This window comes from Pipistrellus kuhlii, unplaced genomic scaffold, assembly GCF_014108245.1.
Source record: "Pipistrellus kuhlii isolate mPipKuh1 unplaced genomic scaffold, mPipKuh1.p scaffold_m20_p_8, whole genome shotgun sequence".
In the NCBI taxonomy this organism is placed as follows: Eukaryota; Metazoa; Chordata; class Mammalia; order Chiroptera; family Vespertilionidae; genus Pipistrellus; species Pipistrellus kuhlii.
The window spans coordinates 66,057,495-66,081,126 of record NW_023425584.1 but is presented as its reverse complement, the minus strand read 5'-3'; the positions used below and the strand labels follow the sequence as shown (position 1 = coordinate 66,081,126).

The 23,632-nt window shown below is 50.5% G+C and overlaps 2 protein-coding genes across 3 annotated transcripts in view; one reads left to right on the top strand and one right to left on the bottom strand.

Moving 5' to 3' along the window:
• Window positions 1–1,521, bottom strand: part of FAM167A (family with sequence similarity 167 member A) — a 35,385-nt gene extending 33,864 nt beyond the window's left edge. For both annotated transcript variants that reach the window (XM_036424382.2, XM_045576497.1), the window contains exon 1: window positions 1,049–1,521. The gene's annotated coding sequence lies outside the window, so the exon portion shown is untranslated. The remainder of the gene's footprint in view (window positions 1–1,048) is intronic.
• A 4,465-nt stretch (window positions 1,522–5,986) lies between these two features.
• NLRP4 (NLR family pyrin domain containing 4) lies at window positions 5,987–9,394 on the top strand. Its single transcript, XM_036424213.2, has one exon. The coding sequence runs from the start codon at window positions 5,987–5,989 to the stop codon at window positions 8,918–8,920; it is 2,934 nt and encodes a 977-aa protein (XP_036280106.1). The 3' UTR covers window positions 8,921–9,394.
• Window positions 9,395–23,632: the final 14,238 nt, after the last annotated feature.

Here is a 23,632-nt window from a genome sequence, read left to right as displayed (position 1 = left end):
TGCTGGCAGCAGCTCCCACCCCGTGGATGCGGTCAGGCCAGGGAAGTGTGGCCACCTCTGCTCTCTCGGGACTTTGCCTAGCGCTCTGCCCTCCCTGGCTGTGCCTGCCGGGCAGCAGGACCGCCTGGGTCAGAAGGGAAGCTGCTTCAGAGCGTGGCCTCCCTGAGCATGTTGGGGATGGCCCTATGGATGGGAACCTGGGCTCATCCCACCTGGAATGGCTGGGGGTTTGTGGAAACCAACCTGCCTTCCAGACCTTCTCAGGAAGAACCACACACCAAGGCGAATGAAAACCAGATGCAGGCAATAGGGTGTGTGTGTGTGTGTGTGTGTGTGTGTGTGTGTGTGTGTGTGTGTGTTGTTGTTGTTGTTGTTGTTGTTTTTAAAGCAGAATATCCCTCCTGCCTTGGTGGAAGGAGACACCTGCTCACTCCCCGGGGACTATAGAACTTCCTGCGCTCTCCCAGTGACCCAACCTCGGGGCTGACCTGCCCATTCCTGCGGGCCCTTTGGGCTGTGCATTTCCCCCTGATCACCTGGGCCTCAGCCCTGCAGAGCACCCTTGGGCCCAAGCACCCTCGGTGGGTTGGTCACGTCTCCTGAGTTACAAATGCAGCTCGGGGCAGGAACTTTGTCACTGCGTCTGAAGTAGACAGAAGGGACAGGGTAGGCTTGGAGATGACCAGCGGTCTGGGAGTAGACCTGGAGGGGCTGAGTGGGGGGCTCCTCCCTCTCAGACCCGGTACCCCAAATCTCCACGCAGATCGTAACCCTGGAGGTGGCCAGCTGTGATTTGGGAGATGGGGTCCAGCCACTTGTCCCCCCCCCCCCCTCCCAGGGAAGAATCCCAGAGGCCTGTGAGGTGGGGTGTGCCCTTAGGGCGCCCTGAGATCCGTGCTCCCGCAGGTCCCGGCAGGCTGCTTCCCGCCCCTGCCGCCCTGGAGACCTGCGCGCCCCGAACCCCCTCCCTACCCGTACCCGGCCACAGACCCACACCCCATCCCGGTTCCCAGCCCTGGGAACGTCTCCACCCCGGCCGCAAACCCACCTTCCGGGGTGCTCAGAGGCCCCTTCCAGGGGTGTCACCGAGGTCCCCGCCTCCAGCTCCGGACGCGGGCTCCCCGGCTCCGCAGCTTGTGGCCCAGCGTCGGGGGCTAAGCCGGCTCCTGCTTCTCTTTCTCTCGTGCTCCCGTGAATTCTCAGCACTATTCTTTTTTTTTAAGGGACTTTTTTTTTTTTTTTTTTTTTTTTTTGCGTTGCGTCAGGACGGTTGCCTGGCGACGGCAGAGCTATTCTGCGGGCAGCCCTTTCAGCCTGATCCCCTCCAGCCTCCCATTCAAGCCTCTCCTCCCGCGGCTCCGGGACCTGGGCGCGGGGTCTGGAGACCCGCACCGGGTCCTAACGCCCCGCTAGTTGCACGTTCCCCGCCCAGACTTGGACCAGAGCGACCACCCCGCCACACGCATGGGCCAAACCCTAGGCGAAACCAAATCCAAATATCCTTTTCTCCCTCTCTCTCTCTCTCTCTCTCTCTCTCTCTCTCTCTCTCTCTCTCTCTCTCTCTCTCTCTCCTCTCTCTCTCTCCTCTCTCTCTCCTCTCTCTCTCTCTCTCTCTCTCTCTCTCTCTCTCTCTCTCTCTCTCTCTCTTCTCTCTCTCTCTCCTCTCTCCCGCTCGAAACCTAAGCAGTGTTTCCACAAGCATGGCAACGTGGCTTTGCTGTCAGCAATTTGCCTGCGTGGAGGGGGCAGGAGAACCCCCGTCTGGCACCGCAGAGCCCAGAGCTCATACTCCACCCACAGTGGCTCGAGTACAAACCACCAGCAGCAACTCCCACTACCCAGTGCCCAACCTGTGCCCACTGTCAGAGCGGCCCAGCAGGCAGAGGGGGCATTTCCTGCTTACAGATGAGGAAACGGAGGCTCAGAGAGGCTAGGTAAGAAGCCAGAAGTGGGGCAGAAAACAGACCTTCTTCCAGGTCCGTCTCCTAGACCAGCTGGGAGTAGTTGGAGGGGCTTGACCCAAAGCGTGTGTTTCCCCCGCTAACCACAGGGTGCCTCCTGGCACATAATACTACGTGCTGTGTCAACCACTCGAGGTGGTTATATTCCCAATCTAGCTGCTGCTCTGCCAGAGCCTCGAGCTCCAGGTACCTAAGACACATACAAGGCAGATGCCAGGGCAGCCCCAACCTGGTGTTCAGGATCAATATATTTTTGTAAATTATTTATTAATTACAATATGTCTTCTCTCCTCCCCATTCACCTCTCCTCGGCCACTTCCATCCCCCAGAACGTGATAGCAGACAGAGTTCTCCAGTCCAGACCCTTGGGCTCCGCCTCCTCCTGGGACCGCTGGCTGATGCCCAAGAACGTTGTGCTGCCCCCCTAGTGCCTGTGTCCTTCCCTGCTTCTCCCCATCAGGGCCTTTGACCCACTTCCTTTCCCCCTTCATTAGTGCCTCCGCTAATGGACTTGCCTAAGGAGGCATCCTGCTGATGTGAGCACCTCTTCATGCTAAGGGGTGAATGATTCCAAGCCAGCAAGTCTGCTTGAACAGGGGTCTTTTGGAGAGTCACAGCTTCCACCCAACCTTTGGATTCCAGCTCCTGAATAGTGATCCAATCCTTCACCTCTTCCATCCCCTCTGCCTCTGCCCTGGCCCAAGGCACAACAGCTTGCCCCACCTCCAGAACAGCCTCTTATTGATGCCTCTGCCCATTCTTGGCCCCCCAACCGGCTCCCCCGGAGCCAATTATTCCTGCACAGCCAGAACAAATTCTTTGAAATGGAAATCCGACCCTGGATTCTCCCTGTGTAATGCCTCCCAACAGCTCCCATTCCTCCTGGGATTGAACCCAGAGATTAAAAGCCAGTGTGGTCCACCAGGCCTGCGCGGTCCAGCTCCGCCCACCTGGGCCGCGCCTTGCGCCTTGCGTTTTTGTTCTGCTCTCCAGACAGAGGCTCTTCCGGGTCCTTTTACACACCTGCTCCTCCCACACAGGGCTGACCGAACTCCTGCCTCCTGAGGGAACCCCAGGTCCTGTGTCCTTCAGCCTCACGGACCTCTCCTTCATCAGGAGCTGTCACTTTATCTTTTGCGGTGAGGTTATTTGATTGGTATCTGTCTCCCTCTGAGGCTGAAGGCTCCGGGTGGCAGGAACCACGTTTGCAAGCTGAAGGCTCAGTTCAGGCTTGGGGACTTGGCATCCTCCTGGGTGGGCTGTCCCTGGCCACACTGCCCTGTACTGAGTAGTGCTCTCCAGTGTGATCTGGCCTCAGCATGAGGTGGTGCTCCAATGTCTTCTGGGTGGAGCCATTCCAGCCCGTCTGGAAGTGCTTTCTCCCATCTTCAAGCCTCCTAGCCCCTCATCTGGCCTGGGCTCCTGGATGCATTGCCTTCCTCCTCCACATAGACAACCTGCCCAGGGCAGGGATAGGTCTTACCCTCGTGCCTCCCTTTCTGCCCAGCATTTGCCAGGTTAGGAGGATGGTCAGTGATGAGGACCAGGAGAGCCAGCAAGGGAAGGAAAAGAGGAAGAGGAGGAAGAGCCGGGTCTCAGCTCTAAGCAGATGTGGTAGAACTCTAGCAGAGGATAGTATGTAGCCATACAAATAATGTTTTCAAAACAATATTTGATGGCATAGGAAAATGCTGATGATTTCATGCTAAGTAAATAAGACTGGAACACCAAATGTCTAAGTAAGTAAGGCATTGTGAAAAGTTTGCTTCTAATATCTAATTCCTTGCTTCCTTCCCTTTCCTCTCCTTCCTTCCTTCCTTCTCCGGCTCCGCTGACTCCACGGTGGTCCACACCCACGTGGAGATGCCGGAGCTTTGGGGGCGTCTGGCTGAGAACCCTTCACACCATTGATCTGGGCTGTGCCAGAGGGAAAGAACTTCAGGTAACCATCCACACCATAACCACGTGAGAGAAAAACTGGTCGGGCCACAGCGAGATCTGACGAGGAGCCTGTTTAATGAGGCAGGGGGCGGGAGGGGGGGGGGCTGAGGTAGGATTGGAATGAAGGTGATTAGAAGGTACAGGCCTCACACAGGTGGTCGGTATCACTGGAGGCACTCCTCAGCCCCAAACCCACTCACCTGGGACCTTTAAAGATGGCTGACCTGCCCGACTAGGTAACTCAGTTGGTCGGAGCATCATTCCCCTACGCCAAGGTTGCAAGTTCCATCCCTGGTCAGGGCACATAGAAGAATCAATCAATGAATGCATCAAGTGGAGTAACAAATCGACGTTTCTGTCTCTCTGTTCTGCTCTCTCTCCCTCAAAAAACAAACAAACAAACACACAAAACAAACAAACAAACAAACAAAAAAAAACTTATCCTCAGATAAGCTAAAAAAGTAGGGGGGAAAATTAAACCTCATAATTATTTTTTATTTTTTAATAAATCTTTATTGCTCAGATTATTACAATTGTTTCTCCTTTTTCCCCCCATAGCTCCCTTCCACCCAGTTCCCACCCCACCCTTAAACCTCATAATTATTGAAAAATTATGAAAGGCCCAGCTGGTGTGGCTCAGTTGTTGAGCATTAATCCACGAACCAGGAGGTCATAGTTTGATTCCTGGTTAGGGCACGTGCCTATGTTGTGGGCTCCATCCCCAACATGAGACATGCAGGAAACAGCCAATAGATGATTCTCTCTCATCATTGATATTTCTATTTCTCTTCCTCTCCTTTCCTCTCTGAAATCAATGAAAAAAATGTTTCATTGCTGAAAGAATTTAAATTTTTTTAAATGCTGAAAGAATTCCCTTTAAGATAAGATACAAGACAGTCATGCCCTCTGTTACCAATCCTATTTCAAAGTAATTCTCAAGTCGAAACAGGTGTGGCTCAGTGGATAGATTGTCAGCCTACGGACTGAAAGGTCCCAGGTTCGATTCCGGTCAAGGACATGTACCTTGGTTGCGGACACATCCCAGTAGGGGGTGTGCAGGAGGTAGCTGGTCGATGCTTCTCTCTCATCAATGTTTCTCTCTATCCCTCTCTCTTCCTCTCTGTAAAAAAATCAATAAAATATACTTTTTAAAAAAATTTCTCAAGGTATAGCCAGTTCGGGGATGAGACTCTGAAAGAAAAAAGCAGAATGGATAAACTGTGATATGTTCATACATTTATGTCCTGTAAGGCAGGAAAAATAGTAAGCGGTTGCACACACAAATTTAACTCTACTACATCTCAAGAACATAACAAGAAGAAAAAAAAAAAGAAAAAAAGAAAAAGTCTTAGAAGGATTTTTTCATTATAAAATTCAAACCAGGGAAAACTACATATATCTCTTAGGGCTGTGGTTGACAAACTGCGGCTCGAGAGCCACTCGCAGCTCTTTGGCCCCTTGAGCGTGGCTCTTGCACAAAATAGTACAGCCTGGGCTAGCCTATTTGGAATAAGTGGCATTAGAAGAAGTTGAAGTTTAAAAAAATTTGGCTCTCAAAAGAAATGTCAATCGTCGTGCTGTTGCTATTTGGCTCTGTGGACTAATAAGTTTGCCGACCACTGGGCTAGACGAATTTCATAATCATTTAGATTAAGAAGAGAGTCATTCCTGTTGCCTAAATTAGCCGGTTTGGAGAGATGGGAAGAAACTTTCTCACAACTAGAAACTCTGGGATTCTTTCCGCCATCGAAATCCTGGTCAGAAGTATCCACCCTGGTAGGAAACCAGGAACTAAGAGCTAGACCCCACCCACCCAAGGTGTGGGCATGAAAACAAAAACAAAAACAAAAAGAGGAATTGGTTTCACCTATTCTTAGACCTGGGCATTACAAGCCCCCTTGAGCCAATGGAAGGAGAGCAATTCATGGGCCAATCACAGGGCTCCAGAGCCTATTTCCTCCCAGCTCCAGCTGCCACTCATTAAGAACCCGCCAGGTAGACCTGGAGGGGTTTCATTTAGTCCTTGTTCCGGGTAGTCCCCTCTCTCTCTCCCTCTGAAGACTGTGATCTCAGTCCGGCTGGCGATGGCATCCTCCTTCTTTTCGGAATTCGGCCTCCTGTGGTACCTGAAGGAGCTCAGCCAGAAGGAGTTCAGCAGTTTTAAGGAGAAACTCAAGCAAGAACCTCTGCGCCTCGGGCTCCAGCAGATCCCCTGGGCTCGCGTGAAGAAGGCCACCCGGGAAGGCCTGGCCGCCCTGTTGATCCTTCATTATACAGAAGCGCGGGCCTGGGACGTGGCCTTCACCATCTTCCCCAAGATCGACCGGGAGGACCTCTGCCAGAAGGCCAGGAAGGAGCGTGGAGGACACGCGAAGGCCTACCGCGCTCACGTCCAGGAGAAATTCAGCCATGCGTGGTCCCGGGACACCGTCCCGCGCGGTCACGGACACGTCGACAGGGCGCTCACCCAGAGAGAGCACCGGTGCCTGGAGCATCTCTTCGCCCCCGGGAGACGGACGGTGATCCTGACAGGCGCCCCGGGGGTGGGCAAGACCACCGTCCTGGCGAAGCTGATGGTGGCCTGGGCGGAGGGCACGCTCTACCAGCGGCGGTTCTCCTACGTGTTCTACCTGTGCTGCCGGGAGGAGGCGCGGCGGGCGGCGGCCACCAGCTTGGCCGCCCTGGTCTGCGGGGGCTGGTCTGACTCCCTCGCCCCCGCCGCCGACATCGCCTCCGAGCCTGAGCGGCTCCTGTTCATCCTTGACGGCTTGGGCTTCGAGGAGCTGGCGCACGACCTGGACAGGCCCGAGTCAGACCTGTGCAGCGACTGGATGGAGCCGCGGCCCGTCCGGCTGGTCCTGAGCAGCCTGCTGAGGAGGAAGCTGCTCCCGGAGGCCTCCCTGCTGGTGGCCACGGCGCCCGCCTCCGCGCGTCTCCTGGAGCCCAGGCTGGGGTGCCTGGAGATCCAGACCCTCCCGGGACTCACGGAGGATGAGATGCTGCTGAGCTTCAGCCGCATGTTCGGGAGGAGGCGGTGGATGGGTGTCCTCACCTTCCACCTCGTCCGGGCCAACAGGCAGCTGCTGTCCATGTGCCAGATCCCGGCCCTGTGCTGGGCCACAGGTGCGTGTCTGAAGCAGGAGATGGAACGGGGGAGGGACCCAGCGCTGGCGTGCCGGCGGGCCACCTCACTCTATTCCTCCTTCGTCTTGAACCTGTTCATGCCCAAGGGGGCCCCCTGCCCATACGAGAGGAGCCGGGCCCAGCTGGAGGGCCTGTGCGCCCTGGCTGCCGAGGGCATGTGGAGCGGCACGTCTGTGTTCGGGGAGGAGGACCTTCGGAGACACGGGCTGGCGGGCCCTGACATCCCCACCCTGCTGGACGCCAAGGCCCTTCTCCGGGGTCCCGGGGGCTCCTCGTACAGCTTCCTGCACCTGTGCATCCAGGAGGTCTGCACCGCCCTGTTCTACTTCGTCAAGGCCCACGGGGACCACCCGAGCCCGTCAGTGGGCCGTGTCGGGGCCATGCTGGCTGCCCACATGAGCGGGACCAAGGCCCAGTGGCTCTTCCTGCCGTGCTTCCTCTTCGGCCTCCTGAACGAGAAGGAGCAGCAGAAGCTGGGGGCCTTCTTCGGCTCCCGCCTGCGCCCCGGGGAGGTGCGGCGGGCTGTGGAGCGGCACCTGCGGGGCGTCCGGGAGGGCCTCCGGGGGTGGCTGGACGCGCTGGTGCTGTACTACTGCCTCTTCGAGATGGAGGACGAGGCCTTCGTGCGCTGGGCAGTGGACCTGTTTCCGGAGGCGTTCTTCCTGGTCACCCACCCCACGGACCTGGTCGTCCTCGCCTACTGCCTGGCGCGCGGCTCGGCCTTGAGGAAACTTGGCTTCTCCATCCAAGGCGTCTTCGTGGCCACCTCCGGGACGGATGACCAGCTCCTCTATTGGGATAGCATCTGCTCTGTGCTCACGGCGAAGGAGAGCCTCGAGGAATTCCGAGTGAGTGACTGTCACCTCTCCGGGCCGGCTCTGGTGACCCTGATCAATCATCTGAGGCACCCCAGGTGTCGCCTTCCCGTGCTGATGATGAATAATGTTTCCTTCTCCGCCGAAAGCTGGTGTTTCTTTGAGGTGTTCAGTCATAGCCCGGGGTTAAAACACCTGGATCTCAATGGCACCAGCATCTCCCACGACGACTGCAAGTTGCTGTGTGACGCCTTGAACCACCCCGCCTGCAACATCGAGAAGTTACTGCTGGCGGGGTGTGGCCTCTCACCGGAGGACTGTGAAGGCTTCAAGGAGGTCCTGACGAGGAGCACGACGCTGAAGATTCTCGACTTATCCTACAACTGCCTGGGCCACGGGCTGTCCCTGCTGTGTGAGGCCCTGCGCCTGCCAGCGTGTGCTCTGAGGGGCTTGGGGTTAGTTGGCTGCCAGCTCAAGGAACCTTGCTGGGAACACCTCCGCGACGCCATCCTGGGTAACAGGAACTTGGCCCACCTAGACCTCAGCATAAACGACCTGAAAGACGAAGACTTGAACCTTCTCTGCGAGGCCCTGAAACAGCCATCCTGCTCCCTGACGTCCCTGGGTTTGTCGAATTGTTCCATAACTGCCAATGGCTGTCGGGACCTCGCCTCCATTCTCTCGGGAAACCCAAACCTGAGAATTCTGCAAATCAGGTGCAACAACATAGAAGATGACGGTGCTAGGCTGCTGTGTGAAGCTCTGCTGCATTCCAACTGCCACTTGGAGCGGCTTGGGCTGGGGGCGTGCCAGCTGACCAGCGCCTGCTGCGAGGACCTTGCATCTGTTCTCACCAGCAGCCGAAGCCTCAAGGAGCTCCACCTGGCCGGGAACCCCTTGGACCGCCGCGGGGTGCAGCTGCTGTGTGCAGCCCTCAGGCACCCAGGGTGCGGGCTGCAGACTCTGGGGCTGAATAAAGCTGAATTTGACGCAGAAACCCAGGAGCTCCTGGCGGCCGAGGAAGAGAGAAACCCCTGCTTGACTATCACCCATCAGTGACGGGACAAGCCCGGGACCAGAGGGGTCAGCGTGGGCTTGCAAGCAACTTGGACTTTCAGACTCAACAGCAGCTTCCAAGGATAAGTATCAGAGCATTCCCCACCCCCACCCCCACACTCACACACACACACACACACACACACACACAGAGACACGCACGCATGTACACTCACACACGCACACTCACACACACACACACACACACACACACACACACACACGCGTACCTGCTCTGTGCCCAGGAACCACAAATTACTGACCCTGGCTCTCCGACTCTCCCGGGACCCTATTCAGATGTGTTTTATAAATTGTGAATGAACGGGGGTTTTATTTGCTTTGTGACTTTGTGGCTAGCCATGGGGAGGCCTTGGAGATAATGAATGGCTCCCTCCTGTTTCACAATGACCTGTTAAACCCTCAATAAAGTTTTGTATCTTAAAAAATATATATAATTCCTTGAAATGTGTAGAAAAAGATTGGGAGGGTATCCTATCTAATAAAGTAGGGGTATCGAACTCAATCAGAGAAGGGGCCAAAATCTAAAATCCAGCCTAAATCGCGGGCCGAATGGTTTACTGAACAGTCATAAACTGTCACTGTGATGGAAACGCAGCGGAGTGCAGTGATGACAGCGCGGTACGGGCCACATTGCAAGGCCTGGCGGGACGGATTTGGCCCGCGGGCCTTGTGTTTGACACATGTGTAATAAAGAGTGGATATGCTAATTGGCCATCACTCCACCAAAGATGGCTGCACCCACAGCTGAGGCCAAGTTCCCATAGGAGCCTTAACCAGCAATCAGCAGGGAGCTGAGGCTACCCCCTCCCCCGCCTCCATGGAGCTTGACAGGGAACCTCGGGCTGTGTCCACCACCTGGCAGGGCTTGGCAGGGGACCTCAGGTCGTACCCCCCACCCAGTGGGGCTTGATGGGGGACCTCAAGGTGTGCTTCCCATCCTGGTGCTGAACTAGGGGACCTCAGGCTGCTCCCCGCACCCTGGCACCAGGCTGGGGGACCTCAGACTGCACCCCCTCCAGGTGGGGCTTGACAGGGAACCTCAGGCCATGCCCCCCACCCAGTGGGGCTTGACAGGGGACCTCAAGGTGCACCCCCAGTGCTGGGTCAGGGGAACTCAGGCCAGGGCCACCGTCCTGTACCGGGCTAGGGGACCTTGTCCAGAATGGATCCTGAGACCCTTCAATCCACAGGAAGACGCTCTAACCACTGAGCAAACTGTCTAGGTCAAGAAAATGTTTCTTGACTCCCTTATTTCACAGGATTTCTGTAGGTCCAAAGAAGACCATGTCTCACTCATCTTGGTACCAATGGAAAGGAAACTGCTCTGTAACCTGTAAAGTACCGTGCTCCTGTCAGAGAGGCGGCTGTTGGCCCACATGTGCGTTCACTAAAATGGTCCAGATGCCGGGGCCAGCCATCTCACACAACATTACATCTTAAAAATCAAATTGGATCAAAAGGGCTAATCTGTACCTCAGTTGCAGGCTCTATCCTCAAGTACAGAAGGCAAGCAATTGATGTGTCTCTCTCACATCGATGTTTTTCTCTCTGTGTCTCTCGCCCTAACCCCCCACTTCCACTCTCTCTAAAATCAATGGAAACAATATCCTGCCCTAGCCGGTTTGGCTCAATAGATAGAGAACATCAGCCTGCAGATTGAAGGGCCCTGGGCTCAATTCCGATCAAAGCCAGGTACCGGTTGCAGCTTGGTCGGGGCGCATGCAGAAGAAAACAAATCAAAATGTGTCTGTCTCACATCGATGTTTCTCTGCCTCTCCCGCTCCTTTCCACTCTCTGTAAAAATCAATGGAAAATATTAACAGCCGAAACCAGTTTGGCTCAGTGCATTAGAGCGTTGGCCTGCGGACTGACGGGTCCCGGGTTCGATTCCGGTCAAGGGCATGTACCTTGGTTGGGGGCACATCCTCAGTGTGGGGTGTGTGTGTGTGTGTGTGTGCAAGAGGCAGCTGATCAATGATTCTCTCTCATCGATGTTTCTGGCTCTCTATCCTTCTCTCTTCCTCTCTGTAAAAAAATCAATAAAATATATATATATTAAAAAAAAAAAAAAATATATATATATATATATATATATATTAACAACAACAACAAAAAAGAATATATACCCTGGGATGAAGATTAACAACAACAAAAGAAACATTTTCTTTATCTTACCTAGGAGGGCGCTAAGCATGGAGAGGTTTGGGGGCTTACGCACACGGCTAGTAGTGGCAGGGCTCCCAGGGCTGTCTGGCTATGAGTATGCACCACACTGACCTTGTAGTCCCTCCAAAAAATAGCCAGGGCAGCCTCAGCGACCACAGTGTGCTTGAGCCATGCTTGGTGGTCAGGGACGACCTGATTAATAAGGTGATGTTTGAGCAAAGTTGTGAAGAAGATGTGGGAGTTGGTTATGAGGTATTTGGTAAAAGGGTTTTCCAGGCAGAGGGACCAGCCAGTGCGAAGTGTGCCTGCTGCTAGCAGGGCAGAGCAAGTGGCTTCACATTGGAGGGCAGGGAGCAGCACAGAGATGGGGGCTGTGGGAGATGATGCTAGAAAGGTGAGGGTGGGGGTGCTGGAGCAGATCCCATGCATGACCTAGCAGAAAGGACTCCTCTTCCCCCAAAGCCGTGATCAGCAAACTGCCACTCTCAAGCCACATGGGCTCTTTGGCCCCGTGAGTGTGGCGCTTCCAGAAAATATCACGGCCTGGGTGAGTCTATTTTGAAGAAGTGGCGTTAGAAGAAGTTTAAGTTTAAAAAATTTGGCTCTCAAAAGAAATTTCAGTCGTTGTGCTGCTGATATTTGGCTCTGTTGACTAATGAGTTCGCCGACCACTGCCCCAAAGGAACACAGAGAATGCACAGCTGGGTTGGGTCTCTGCCTTCCTGTCACTCCCACAGCAGAAAGCACTCTCTAAATTAGCCTTCCCGGTTCCCACCGGAGTTTTTAAGCTACTCAAGGGCAAACTCCATTGTCTAAGGCTCCTGGCTATCCTTCCTGGTGATTAAAATTTGGCCCCTATTGACTGGATGAGAGAAGGAAGAAATATGTTTCTGACTGGCTCTATTATATGTAGGACATGGAGCGGGGTGACACCCTCCCCTGCTCGGGGGAGCAATTAGAACTCACAGTCCTAGGCCGAAGTCCATGAGCTTCTAATCTGCCTTGAGAGAGACTCTTCCATTTGGGGGCCCAGCATTTCAAGAGGATCCAGGAAACGTTTGTCACTTGGCATCGCTGCTGGCGTCAGGAATGGCTGTTCTCTGCCCTTGTCTCTCAGGAGGGGCTGAATCCGGCTGAATCGCAGAAGGCTTCCTTCTTGCAGGAACCCATTAGTTCAGCGAGCAGTATGGGTGGCTCGCTCTGTGCCACCTGGTGCTAAGCATGGGGCTATGGTGCCTGCGGCTTATTAGTGTAGGAAGATAATTTAAAAAGCAACTCCATCTTCGAACTGGAGTTGAGAAGGTGACAGCTGCCATCTGAGCCCAAATGAGGGGGATGAGTGGGAGCTGGCTAGGAGAGGTGGTGGGGAGGCCTGAGGGAGAGCGTGGCAGGAGAGGAAATAGCATTTGCAAGAGCAAGTTGAAGACAGGGATTTGGCATGGCTGAGAAGAGTGCAAGAGGGTGTGATGGACCTAGGTAAGGTCTGTGGATGTGACCCTGAAGGGGAGGGGTTAAGAGGGGAACATGTCATGGCTTTCATTAGTATATCTCAGAGAAGCTGGATGGATAAGGGGACAAGGCAGGAAGCAAGGAGACCAATGAAGAGGATGTCTACATTTTACCAGCAGTGAGAGGTGCTGGAAGTCCAGACCCACAACAAGGTAGGGCTCACTGAGTTTCCAGGAGATGGTGGACAATGGAAAAGGTAGCACTGGGAAGGGGCACAACAGGGGATCTGGAGGTAGGCTGACCCAGGTTCGAGTCCTGACTCTTCTGGTTACTGGTGTGTTCCTGTAAGAAGTCACTCAAGCCGAAACCAGTTTGGCTCAGTGGATAGAGCATCAGCCTGCGGACTGAAGTGTCCCAGGTTCGATTCCAGTCAAGGGCATGTGCCTTGGTTGCGGGCACATCCCTAGTGGGGGGTGTGCAAGAGGCAGCTGATCGATGTTTCTCTCGCATCGATGTTTCTAACTCTCTATCCCTCTCACTTCCACTCTGTAAAAAATCAATAAAATGTATTAAAAAAAAAAAAAGAAGTCACTCAAGTTTTCTGAGCAGAAGCTGCTTTGTCTATAAAATGGAAATAATTTTAATGATACTGTTTGTATACCTGGGTAAGGTGGCTGTATGACATGCCCACTCACCATTCACTCCTTTTCTTCTACACCATGCTCCCAGGATCTGGACCTGGACATATTCTGGCCAAGTGGCCGCCTTCAGGCCTGTGCAGACCGCTTGTCTGTGCAGTGTGTGTGGGTGAAGGTTGCATTCTCAGTCTAAGCACAGGGTCCTCAGGTGGAAGAAGAAAGGGGGAGGGACATGGGTAGGGCTAAAGCCTCACTTCTCCTGACCCTACAAGTTTCAGGGTTCAAGGACACAGAATTATAACCTGCCTTTGAGGTCATTATAAAAGCATATTTGTCAAGGCAAGAGGAAAGAACAAATATTGCCTAACGGTTTGTTAGCTTGGTTTATAATTCTCAAATATTTAGACACATGGCATATGGGCCTGCATTTGTGCATTTGCTTTGGACCTCTCCAATATTAGGGTGGGCCTGATTATGGGCCTGGCTTGCTGGTTTGTTTAAGAAGCAAAATACACTGCCTGGCTGGTGTGGCTCAGTAGTTGAGTCTTAACCTATGAACCAGGATGTCACTGTTTGATTCCTAGTCAGGGCGCATGCCCAGGTTGCAGGCTCGATCCCCAATGTGGGGTGTACAGGAGGCAGCTGATCAATGATTCTCTGTCATCATTGATGTTTCTATCTCTCTTTCCCTCTCCATTCCTCTCTCTGAAATCAGTTTTAAACTTTTTTTTTTAAAAAAAGAAGCAAAAGACACTGTACACAGTACACAGACAAGAGCTATTGCCATTAGAATTTATCTCCTCTCCATCATGGCATCCCAGCAACTCCAGCAGAGTTTGTCCTTTCATCTTGTAAACACTTGAAGGAATAAGCATCTGGAAGAGAATGTGGAGAGTATTTCCAGGCCCAGCCCCAGCACATACTGGTGGCAACTGGAAGGAGGCCCCCCTGGGGTTTGGGAAGCATCTGAAGGAAATCAGAAATGATGCCACTAACGACTAAAGTGAAGCAGCCCTGATGGGTGAAGGAGAACCTCTTAGATTCTTCTAAGCATCATCTCACCCAAGCAACCAGGCTCCTTTGAACCATGGAAACAGCCCTGGGTAGGAAACAGGAGATCCAGGTTCCAGACCAGGCCAGGCTCTGTTACTAATTAGACCTTTGTCAAATCACTTTCCCCGTTGGATGGTTTCCTCATCACTGGCATGGGGAAGTAAAGCTCTGGAATCTTCTGACCCACAATTCCAGGATGCTCCCCACCCACTGAATTGCTGGGCGGGGCTCAGGAGGCAGGATCAGAAACTGCAGAGGAGGATCTGGCAGATACTGAAAGTCTGAGTGAGGTGGCAAGAGATCAAGGCCAACTGGACAGAGAGAAAGAGTCTGGTGGGCTTGCCCTGAGGCTGAGGTGAGAATTCGCAGGTGAGACACTCGTGAGCAAAGCTGCACCCCCATATCCTGGGGGAGCGCCTGCTGGTTCTCTGCCCTGCTTTAAGTTCTGTGGGTGGGATGGGGGAGATGAGGTAACGTGCCGAGAAGGCAGAATGAGGAAGTCCAGGATCTCCAGTAGAGCTCCGCCCTTTATGAAAGTGAACAGATGCTCAATTGCTTTATTGAGCTCCAATAGCACTCCTAGTGGTTGAGCCAACAGCTGCTGCTAATGAGTTCATTTTTATTTCCCCCAGCCAGTCTCTGATGATGCTTCAGGCGAGAGAAGGATGTCAGGAGGAGAAATGTCACCAACAGGGATGAAGTGGAACCTGATCATTCTATCTCACTAAGGAAACCTAGACCATACCCATGGGCTTTAGAGGCAGGATCAAGACCAGGTCATGGAAGATAACAGGTGCTTGTCATCCATCACACAGAGCACTGGGGAGGGGTCCTAGGGAAAGCTGGTCTGTGGATCTTCATATTCAGCCCCTTCTAGGAATTCTATCCCACGTACACAACCGCCTGACTGGAAGCAGAACCTCCCTTTTACTTAGCTGCTCTCCTAAAATCAACTCCAAATGACTTCCCCCTTAGATGTTAAAATAAATGGGATACACCCTTTCCCCCCCACTGCATCTTAACCAGCGATCGAGGTGGAAAGAAAGTATCGTTGACTTGAACAACTCGGGGGGAAGGGATTAAGGGCATCAACCCCTCTCGCTGTCAAAAATCCTAATATAACTTTTGATTCCCTCAAAAAGTAACTACTAATATCCTGCTCTTGACCAGAACACACAGCTGATTAATGCATATTTTGTATGTTTGTGTAGTTACACACTGTATTCTTACAATAAAGTAAGCTAGAGAAAAGAAAACATCATTAAGAAAATCACAAGGAGGATAACATACATTTTCGGTGTTTATTGAAAATAAATCTACCTATAAGTGGACTCGAAGAACTGAGGTCCAAGAACTGAGAATTTAGCCCCCTTTGGCTTTAGGTCTCTTATAGGCCAGATGCTGTCCCATGTTTTCCAAGGGTCAACTATATTATTACACTACCCCAGTCAGGCTTTGGGGGACTTGGGTCCATTCCTGGCTCTGTCAGTGTTATCAGCCTCTCTCAGGCAACTATCTAACCCCTTTGAGCCTCGATTTCCTCACCCATATATTGGGGGTAGCGATACCTCCACAATGGGTTGTTGTGAGGATTCGAATTAATGCCTATGAAGTGCCTGATGTACGTTTGGCACAGAGTAGCCACCTGATAAATGATGTTTCTTTCTTTTTAAAAAATATATTTTATTGACTTTTTACAGAGATGAAGAGAGAGGGATAGAGTGTGAGAAACATCAATCAGAGAGAATCATCAATCAGCTGCTCCTTGCACACACACACACCCCCCCACCCCCACTGGGGATGTGCCCTCAACCAAGGTACATGCCCTTGACCAGAATTGAACCTGGGACCTTTTAGTCCTCAGGCTAACGCTCTATCCACTGAGCCAAACCGGTTTTGGCTAACTGATGTTTCTTATGTCTTGTGAGCCAGCTGGGTCTTCAGTTGTGCACCACCTGAAATGGGGTGTGCTCGAGTCTCATTCTAGTCTAATGCACAGCGTGAGCAAATATTAAACAATCAAGCTGGCAGGGTTTCCAAATACCTTATCCGCCTTATTTATCTTCTCTGAACACGAGGTAGCTCCGTTTGGAATCTGACACCAGGAAAACAGGCTGGAGCACGGAGCAGACAAACACACCCCGCGGTTCGGCCACAGGTTCCAGGCACAGGCTCAGGGCTCCCCGGCGGGGATGCAGCCAGCCTCGCCAGCATGGTCGGCTGCCATTGTGCTGACTAACACCTTATGACTATGCCTGTCTCTGGTTCCCAGAGAGCACTGGCGGCAGACAGGGAGAGAAAAACAAATGCAGGCACGCAGAGGGGGACTTACTTAATGCACTCTGGGATGAGAGAAACAAGATACAGATAGCAGGCTGATGAACGCACGGCGAAATCACGTCTGCAGGACGCCCCTGATGAATCACTTTCAGGTTAATGCTTCCTGAGCGGATCAAAATGTTTAGCAAGCAGAATCAGCCCTCATTGAAAATGGTTGTTGGGGATGATGCCATAGGCTTATGAAAAAGGAAAGAAAGTATAAGGGGGAGAGAGGGAGGAGGAAGGAAGCAAGTGGAGGAGAGAAGAAAAAGGAGGAGGAGGAGGAAAGAAAAAAAAGAGAAAGGAAGGAAACTGTTCAGAATGAGGGCTATTGTCTGAATGTAACCCCTCCAGCACCTCCCTTCCCCCCGAAAAAATATGTTGAAATCCTAAGCTCTTAGAAGGATGCGGCCTTGATTACTGTTCTTGTGTGATCTAACTTAAGTGTTGGAAGAGAGTAGAGAAATATTTCATAGTCTGGTCAGATGTACCTATTTGCAGGCCCTAGAATACAATCCTTCCCTAAGTGTATTGATTCTATTTCCCTCTTCCCTCCCCCAAGTATCTACTCCTCTAACCGGAATTGGTGCTCTGTGGTTCCCTGTCACCAGGTGCAAACCACTACACGACCACTCTATCCTGAGGCCACTAAACTCTTTGTCCATCTCGCCTAATAGATTCCAAGCCCTGTAAGGTCAGGGGTGGCATCTCACTCATTCCATTCCTGGAAATGTTCCCAGTGCCCCTCACAGAACAGGAACGTGGTGGGTACCTAAATCAATGGTGTGTGTATATGTGAACAAATGAAGGAATAAATGCTGAAATATTAATAATAATCAATTATGGGTGGTGGGAATATGAATGATCTTTTTGGTCTCATTCTTATAAACACCGTGCTTAGTTTCCTCTGCTAAAGAATGACTGGGAAAGAGACAAGCTGAACCAGAGATCCCAGGAATGGGCTGGATGGGCAGCTGGCCAAAGGTGGGTGGTTTGAGGGCTGGGTCATTTGCCCTCTCCCATCCTAGGAAGGAGCTTGATGGGGGTCCCTTAGTTCACCACACATGTCGTTTGGCCACCACTGATCCCCCCACACTGACTTATAGAAAGACAGGAGGGGATCTCCGTTATTAATGGCCCTGTGTCATCGCTCCTGTTTATTTTTTTTCTTTTTCTTGTTCTTTTATCGTTCCTCTTTCCTAAGACACTAAAAAGGGTAGTAGATTGCTCATTCCATCTTCTTTTTCTGCAAGGGACAAACTTTTTATATGTCCTTTTTGCAGATGAAGAGGCTGAGGGGAGAGAGTGGTCACTTCCCCAAGTGACTACAGATGATTGCCAGTCAGGACTTCTCACTACCTCCAGGCCCCAGCTTGGGAGTAAGGGCATTAAAATGTTTTCCTTTCATTAGGTGCCACTTGGGGAAATTCCACAACTCGCCCCACCTTCCGCCAAGGCCCGGGCAGCTGAGGTGTGTGCACCTGGATGTCTGGAATATGTGTGCACCAGGCGGGGGCAGAGCAAGGGAAGATGGGTCTCAGTGTGATCTGGGCCTTGAATTCATTTCTGTGCCAGGTGGGTGCCTCCTGATGGCGTGGGCAAGGCAGGGAGAATTTAGCCCCTCTGGCTTTAGGGCTTATTTAGGCCAGATGCTCTCCCGTGTGTCCTGTTTGGGAGATTGTTTGGGCTACAGTGTGGGGTCCAGGACTGAGGCAAAGCCAGTCTGTGGGAAATACAAGGGCTAAGAGGGAGGGTGCTGTGAGAGCAAAGCAGTAGTGACCTGGCTCTTGAGAGGTCCAAAAGGCCGTGGCAGCCTGCCAACCCTGGGCCTGGCCCTGCCAGACCCCGGACTGTTTGCTCACCACAGAACCCCAATCCTGGGGGAGTCAGGGACAAAGGTTTTTTTGCCTTTAGTTTTAGGTTTGGTCTCATTTCTGTGAAGATACAGGACATTTGAAAAATAAATAAATTAAACAGTTCAAAAAGATCATTCATATTCCCACCACCCATAATTGATTATTATTAATACTAGAGGCCAAATTTTGGGAGTAAGGGCATTAAAATGGGGTTGGGGAGGGGGAGGGATTCCCTCAGCCCAGCCTGTACCCTTTCCAATCTTGGGCCTCAGGGGATGTCTGACTGCTGGCTTAGGCCTGATCCCACATTCCTCTCACAACCTGGGACTGCTGGCTCCTAACCACTCACCTGTCTGCATGCTTGATAACCCCTAACTCCTCTGCCTGCCTACCTGATCACCCCTAACCACCTCTGTCTGCCTGATCATCCCTAACTGCCCTCCACTGCTGACCTGATCCCTCCTAACTGCTCCCCTGCTGGCCTACTTGCTCCTAACCCCCTCTGCCATGGCCCCTGCCACTGTGGCTTTGTCTGGAAGGAGGACCAAAAGACTGGAAGATGTCAGGTCTATTCAGTTTAATTAGCATATTACCCTTTTATTAGTATAGATTTCAGCATATTTGCTTCTAGGTTTTTCCATACTGTATATTGTCTTAAAGAGTATATTAATAGTAAGTGAATTGATTTTTCTTTTAAAAAGGTTAGAATAGTATAGGTAAGGTTAAAGCTTTTTTGTCCAGCCTCTGCCACTTGCTCCTCCCACAAAATAATCACTGCTATGAATTTGGAGTGTATTTTCCTTATTTGTGGTTTCACTTTTATACACATGGGTATATGAAGTGGGCGTATACACACACACACACACACACACACAGTTTTATTTTGTTTGTTTGGATTTTTTTCTAATGGTATAAGCTTGTATTATTTTATAATTTGCCCTTTCCTCCCCAGTAGGTACTTGATATTGATACACATGGTCCTGGGTCACTTCAATGACCCATTCACTTCCTGATGGACATTTTCATTGTTCCAGTCACAATGGAACAGTGCCATTTCATCTACCTGTGCTTCCCAATGTGGGTTCCTGGATGTGACATTGTGGGGCTAGGCCAGATACTGGCAGGTTTCTCTCCAACAGTAGTACCCATTGACACACTAACCAAGCCAAGTTCATGACAGGCTTGGGGCCTACTATCCTCAGGCCTGGCTCAGTCTTACTTTTCCACTCTTTTTAAAAATTTTATGTTTATATGTTTTTATTTATTTTAAAGCAATAGGAGGGAGAAGGAGAGGGAGAAACATCAATAAGAGAGAAACATTAACAGCTGCCTCCTGCAACCCTCTATGGGGATCTAGCTCATAACCCAGGCATGTGCCCTGACCAGGAATCAAACCTGTGATCTCTTGGTTCATGGGTTGATGCTCAACCACTGAGCCATACCGGCTGGACTTACTTTTCCACTCTTATTCTCCCGTTTGACTCATTTCCCCCCATCTACTTAAAAATGTTTTATTTTAATGTATTATAGAGGTAAATCTTTTTAGAACAAGGTAGCAAGGCAATCTACAAATGATAGTATTTCAGATAGTGGGGGAAGCTATTTTAGGCCTAACCCTAGTGAGTTAGGGGGTCCCAAGGTCTTCTGGGGCCTCATTCACCTTCCTGGGAGAATTCTCCAGATCCCGGTTCTTATAGCCACTATGCCTCCCCAGTCCCAGCCCCAACCCCAACCCTGGCCTGATTCTTCATGCACTTGGGGCTTGGTCTGTGTTCCACTGAGCGACCAGTTTCTGCTACTGCCCTTTGTGAGTCCATACGCTCCTGGGCACTCAGCCATGATTGGGCCCCAGCAGGCCAGAGTGGCCCTTGTGGGGGAAGGGGGCTGGGCAGGACCTAAAGTTGCCAAGCTGCAGACGTTGCTGACTTCTCTTTGAATGACTGAGAAAGCCTGGTTTGTGGCAGCTCAGTCTTCAGGGTTTGAAGCTCCCAGAACATCTGGTTTCCACTGAAACCAGTCATTAGTGGGATTGTGGAATGGAAGTCTTGGAAGAGTTTCCTGAGAGGCCAACCAAGTATTGGAGAGAGAAGAGGACTGACTGTGGGTCAGGAGACCTGGCAGCTTGCAGCCTTGAGCAAATCCTTCTCTTAATCCTGTAAAATGGAGATAATATGACCCAGATAAAGAAGTTTTCAATCATTCAAGTAACTATGATTGGGCCCTTTCAATGTGCTAAGAACTGTGTGAGGGGGTAGAGTGATGGTCAAGAACAATAGGCCTCTTTTGGGGGCTACCTCCATTCTAGTGAGCAAAGACAGGCAGTATCAATCAAATGCACCAACCAATGAGGTAACTTAAGCTACTGATAAATACCATCAAGAAAATAAAATGGGCGGCTCAAGGGAGATTGCTGGGGAGAAGGCTAAGGTCTAGGCTCACAAAGCCTTGTACTGGGGTGATAGCACTGGGCGTGGGCGTTAAGTGGAAAGATGCTAGATCATATTGGAGGCAGAGCCCATAGGGTTTGCTGATGAGGGAAAGGGATGGAGAGGGTGATTACAAGGCATTTCTGGATTGAGCACTAGAGTTGATGGTGTTGATTCATTGAATCTGGGAAGAAGTAGTTCTGGAAGGGAAAATCAAGAGACTAGTCTTAGACATGTTACATCGGAGATCCTCAGTAGACAACCACTGAAGACGAGATGAAGGCAGTGAGGCACCCTATCTCAGAATGTGGGGCAGAACTGCAGAATGAATGTAGAGGGCTCACCATGGTGAAGTGCTACCGGAGGTAGGGGCACAGGGTTCTAGAGCTCTTCACACATCTCCCACCCACTCCACCCACTTTCAAATGCCCTCAAACTGCACCCTCACCGCTGGTGTCTTGAACATTTCAGTGCTGGCCCCAAATACCCTCTATAGGTGACTCTGGAATTATTCCCACTTCATGGCACAAATCCACATCCATTCTGACCTGGGCCTATGGGCCTGGCCCCCGTTAGGAAAGCAGCTGCAGAGTATCCTTCATGGAGGTGTCAGTGACACTGCACGTCTTATTCTTTAGTAGGTTATTTTCCTATTCTTGGGGGGGTGGAAGGTCGGGGTGGGGGCAGCATGTAACACATGGGAGCAATGCCCTAATCCAAAAGCATTGATGGAGATGTTGGGATGTTGTAGATTGGGGCCTGGTTTTGAGCAGATAAGAGCCCTCTGAGGCCTTGGATCTCAGTGTGAACAGCTTCCTGGGGCAGGGGAGACCCCCTTCCTGAGGGAGCTTTAGAAGACAAAGAGGATGCAGGCTTCTGGAAAAGGGGTGCCCCAGAGACACACTGTGGCCCTTTTTACCCTCGCATCAGCAAACACTGTGGGAGTCGAGTCTTCAGTGGTGAAACCTTCTGGTGTCTACAGCAGAGACAAGGGCTTGCTAGAATCCTCCTGATCTCCTTTTGCTTTATTTTATTTCTTTTTCAATGTTTTTTTCTTATTTGTTTTATTTTCTTTTTTATTCCCCCCCTTTTCCTCTCCCCCCTCCCTCTCTGTGTGTTCTCCTGATTTCCTTTTCTTCATGTGGAAAGGTCATACTGAAAGGGTCCCTCTTGACCCCAAGCTGTGCATGACTGGAGAATGGGGTGACCCAGGTAAAGGTACTTCCTCTGCTTTCTGCACAGCCATCCTTGGGTTTTGTGCTTCACTGGGTTGCTGCAAGTTCTTCCTTGCATTCCAGAGCTCTCCCAGATTTTCATCTGTTTGTTGCTCTGGTTACTTTTGCTGTTGTTTTTTTGGTGTGGGAGAAACAAGCACTGGGACTTCCTAGTGTGCTAACTGCTGAGATCACTTCTCCTTTTTACTTTTTAGCTACATCTTCAACTTACCACAGTCAAATGTACTTGTATGTGTTATAAACCGATGGTGTGATGTAATTTCTGCTTGGAGCAATCATATGTGTTTTTAAAAAGTTAAAAGAAGATAATATGTACTTATATTATTATATATGGTTTTACTTACCTACATGCTTGACATTCCCATTGTTTTCACCCCTTCGGTGAACTGGTTACCATCTGGTATTATTTTTCTTTCAGGCAGAAGGACTTCCGTTAGTTTTTCCTGAACTCTAAGTCAGATAGAAACAAATTCTCTCCAGTTTCATTTATCTGGAAAATTATTTATACCAACCCCATTTTTAAAGGATAGTTTTATTGGATAGTGAATTCTTACGTGACAGTTCTTTTTCCTTTTAGCACTTTGAATATACCATTTCACTGCCTTCCACAACCATTGTTTCTTTTTCCCCCCACCACCATTGTTTCTGATGAGACGTTAACTATCAATTGTATTGTTGCCACAAATATAATGCATAGCTTTTTCTCTTGCTGCTTGCAAGACTATGACTTTTCTTTGATTTTCAATATTTGGACCATGAGTGGTTCACTTATGTTATGTTGGTTTCATTTAGTTTCTTGACTGTCCTAGTCAGTTTGGTCTACTTATAAACAACAGGAATTTATTTCCCACTGTTCTGAAGATCAGGAGGTCCAGATCAAGGTGCCAGCAGATTTGATGTCTAATGAGGGCCTGCTTCATTGGTGGCTATCATATATATATGATAGCCATAAATCCTGAACACTCACACTGGGAATCAAGCCCACAACCTGGTCATGTGCCCTGACCAGGAATTGAACCATGACCTCTTGGTTCATAGGTCAGTGCTCAACCACTGAGCTATACAGGACAGACCATGGCTATCTTTTTGCTATAACCTCACATGGGGGAAGAGAGGAGGAAGCTCTCTCAGACCTGTTTTATAAGAACACTAGTTCTTATTCTTTTCCAGAAAATAAAACTGAGAGGCTTTATTTCTATCCAACTTACATGAGACTCCATTCTCATGACCAAATCATTTCTCAAAGGCTCCACTTCCTAATATCATTGCATTGGGTATTAGGTTTCAACATATGAATTTTGGGAAGACACAACATTCAGACTGATTCTCTAAGTTAATGTTATTCACTAACACTGGAGAATTTTCAACTAGCTTTTCTTCAAATAATTTTACTATGTCTTTTTTCTCTTTCCTCTATTTTGACACTCCTATTACATTTATATCTGAACACTTTATATTATTTGTCAGGTCTTTAAAGCTCTGTTCATTTTACTTACCCCTTTTTGCTTTCTTTATTTCAATTGGATAACTTTTATTGGTGTATCTTCAAATT

Bases quoted from the DNA above. Each gene is read 5' to 3' on its own strand.
- NLRP4 (XM_036424213.2), top strand. From the start codon at position 5,987: ATGGCATCCTCCTTCTTTTCGGAATTCGGCCTCCTGTGGTACCTGAAG.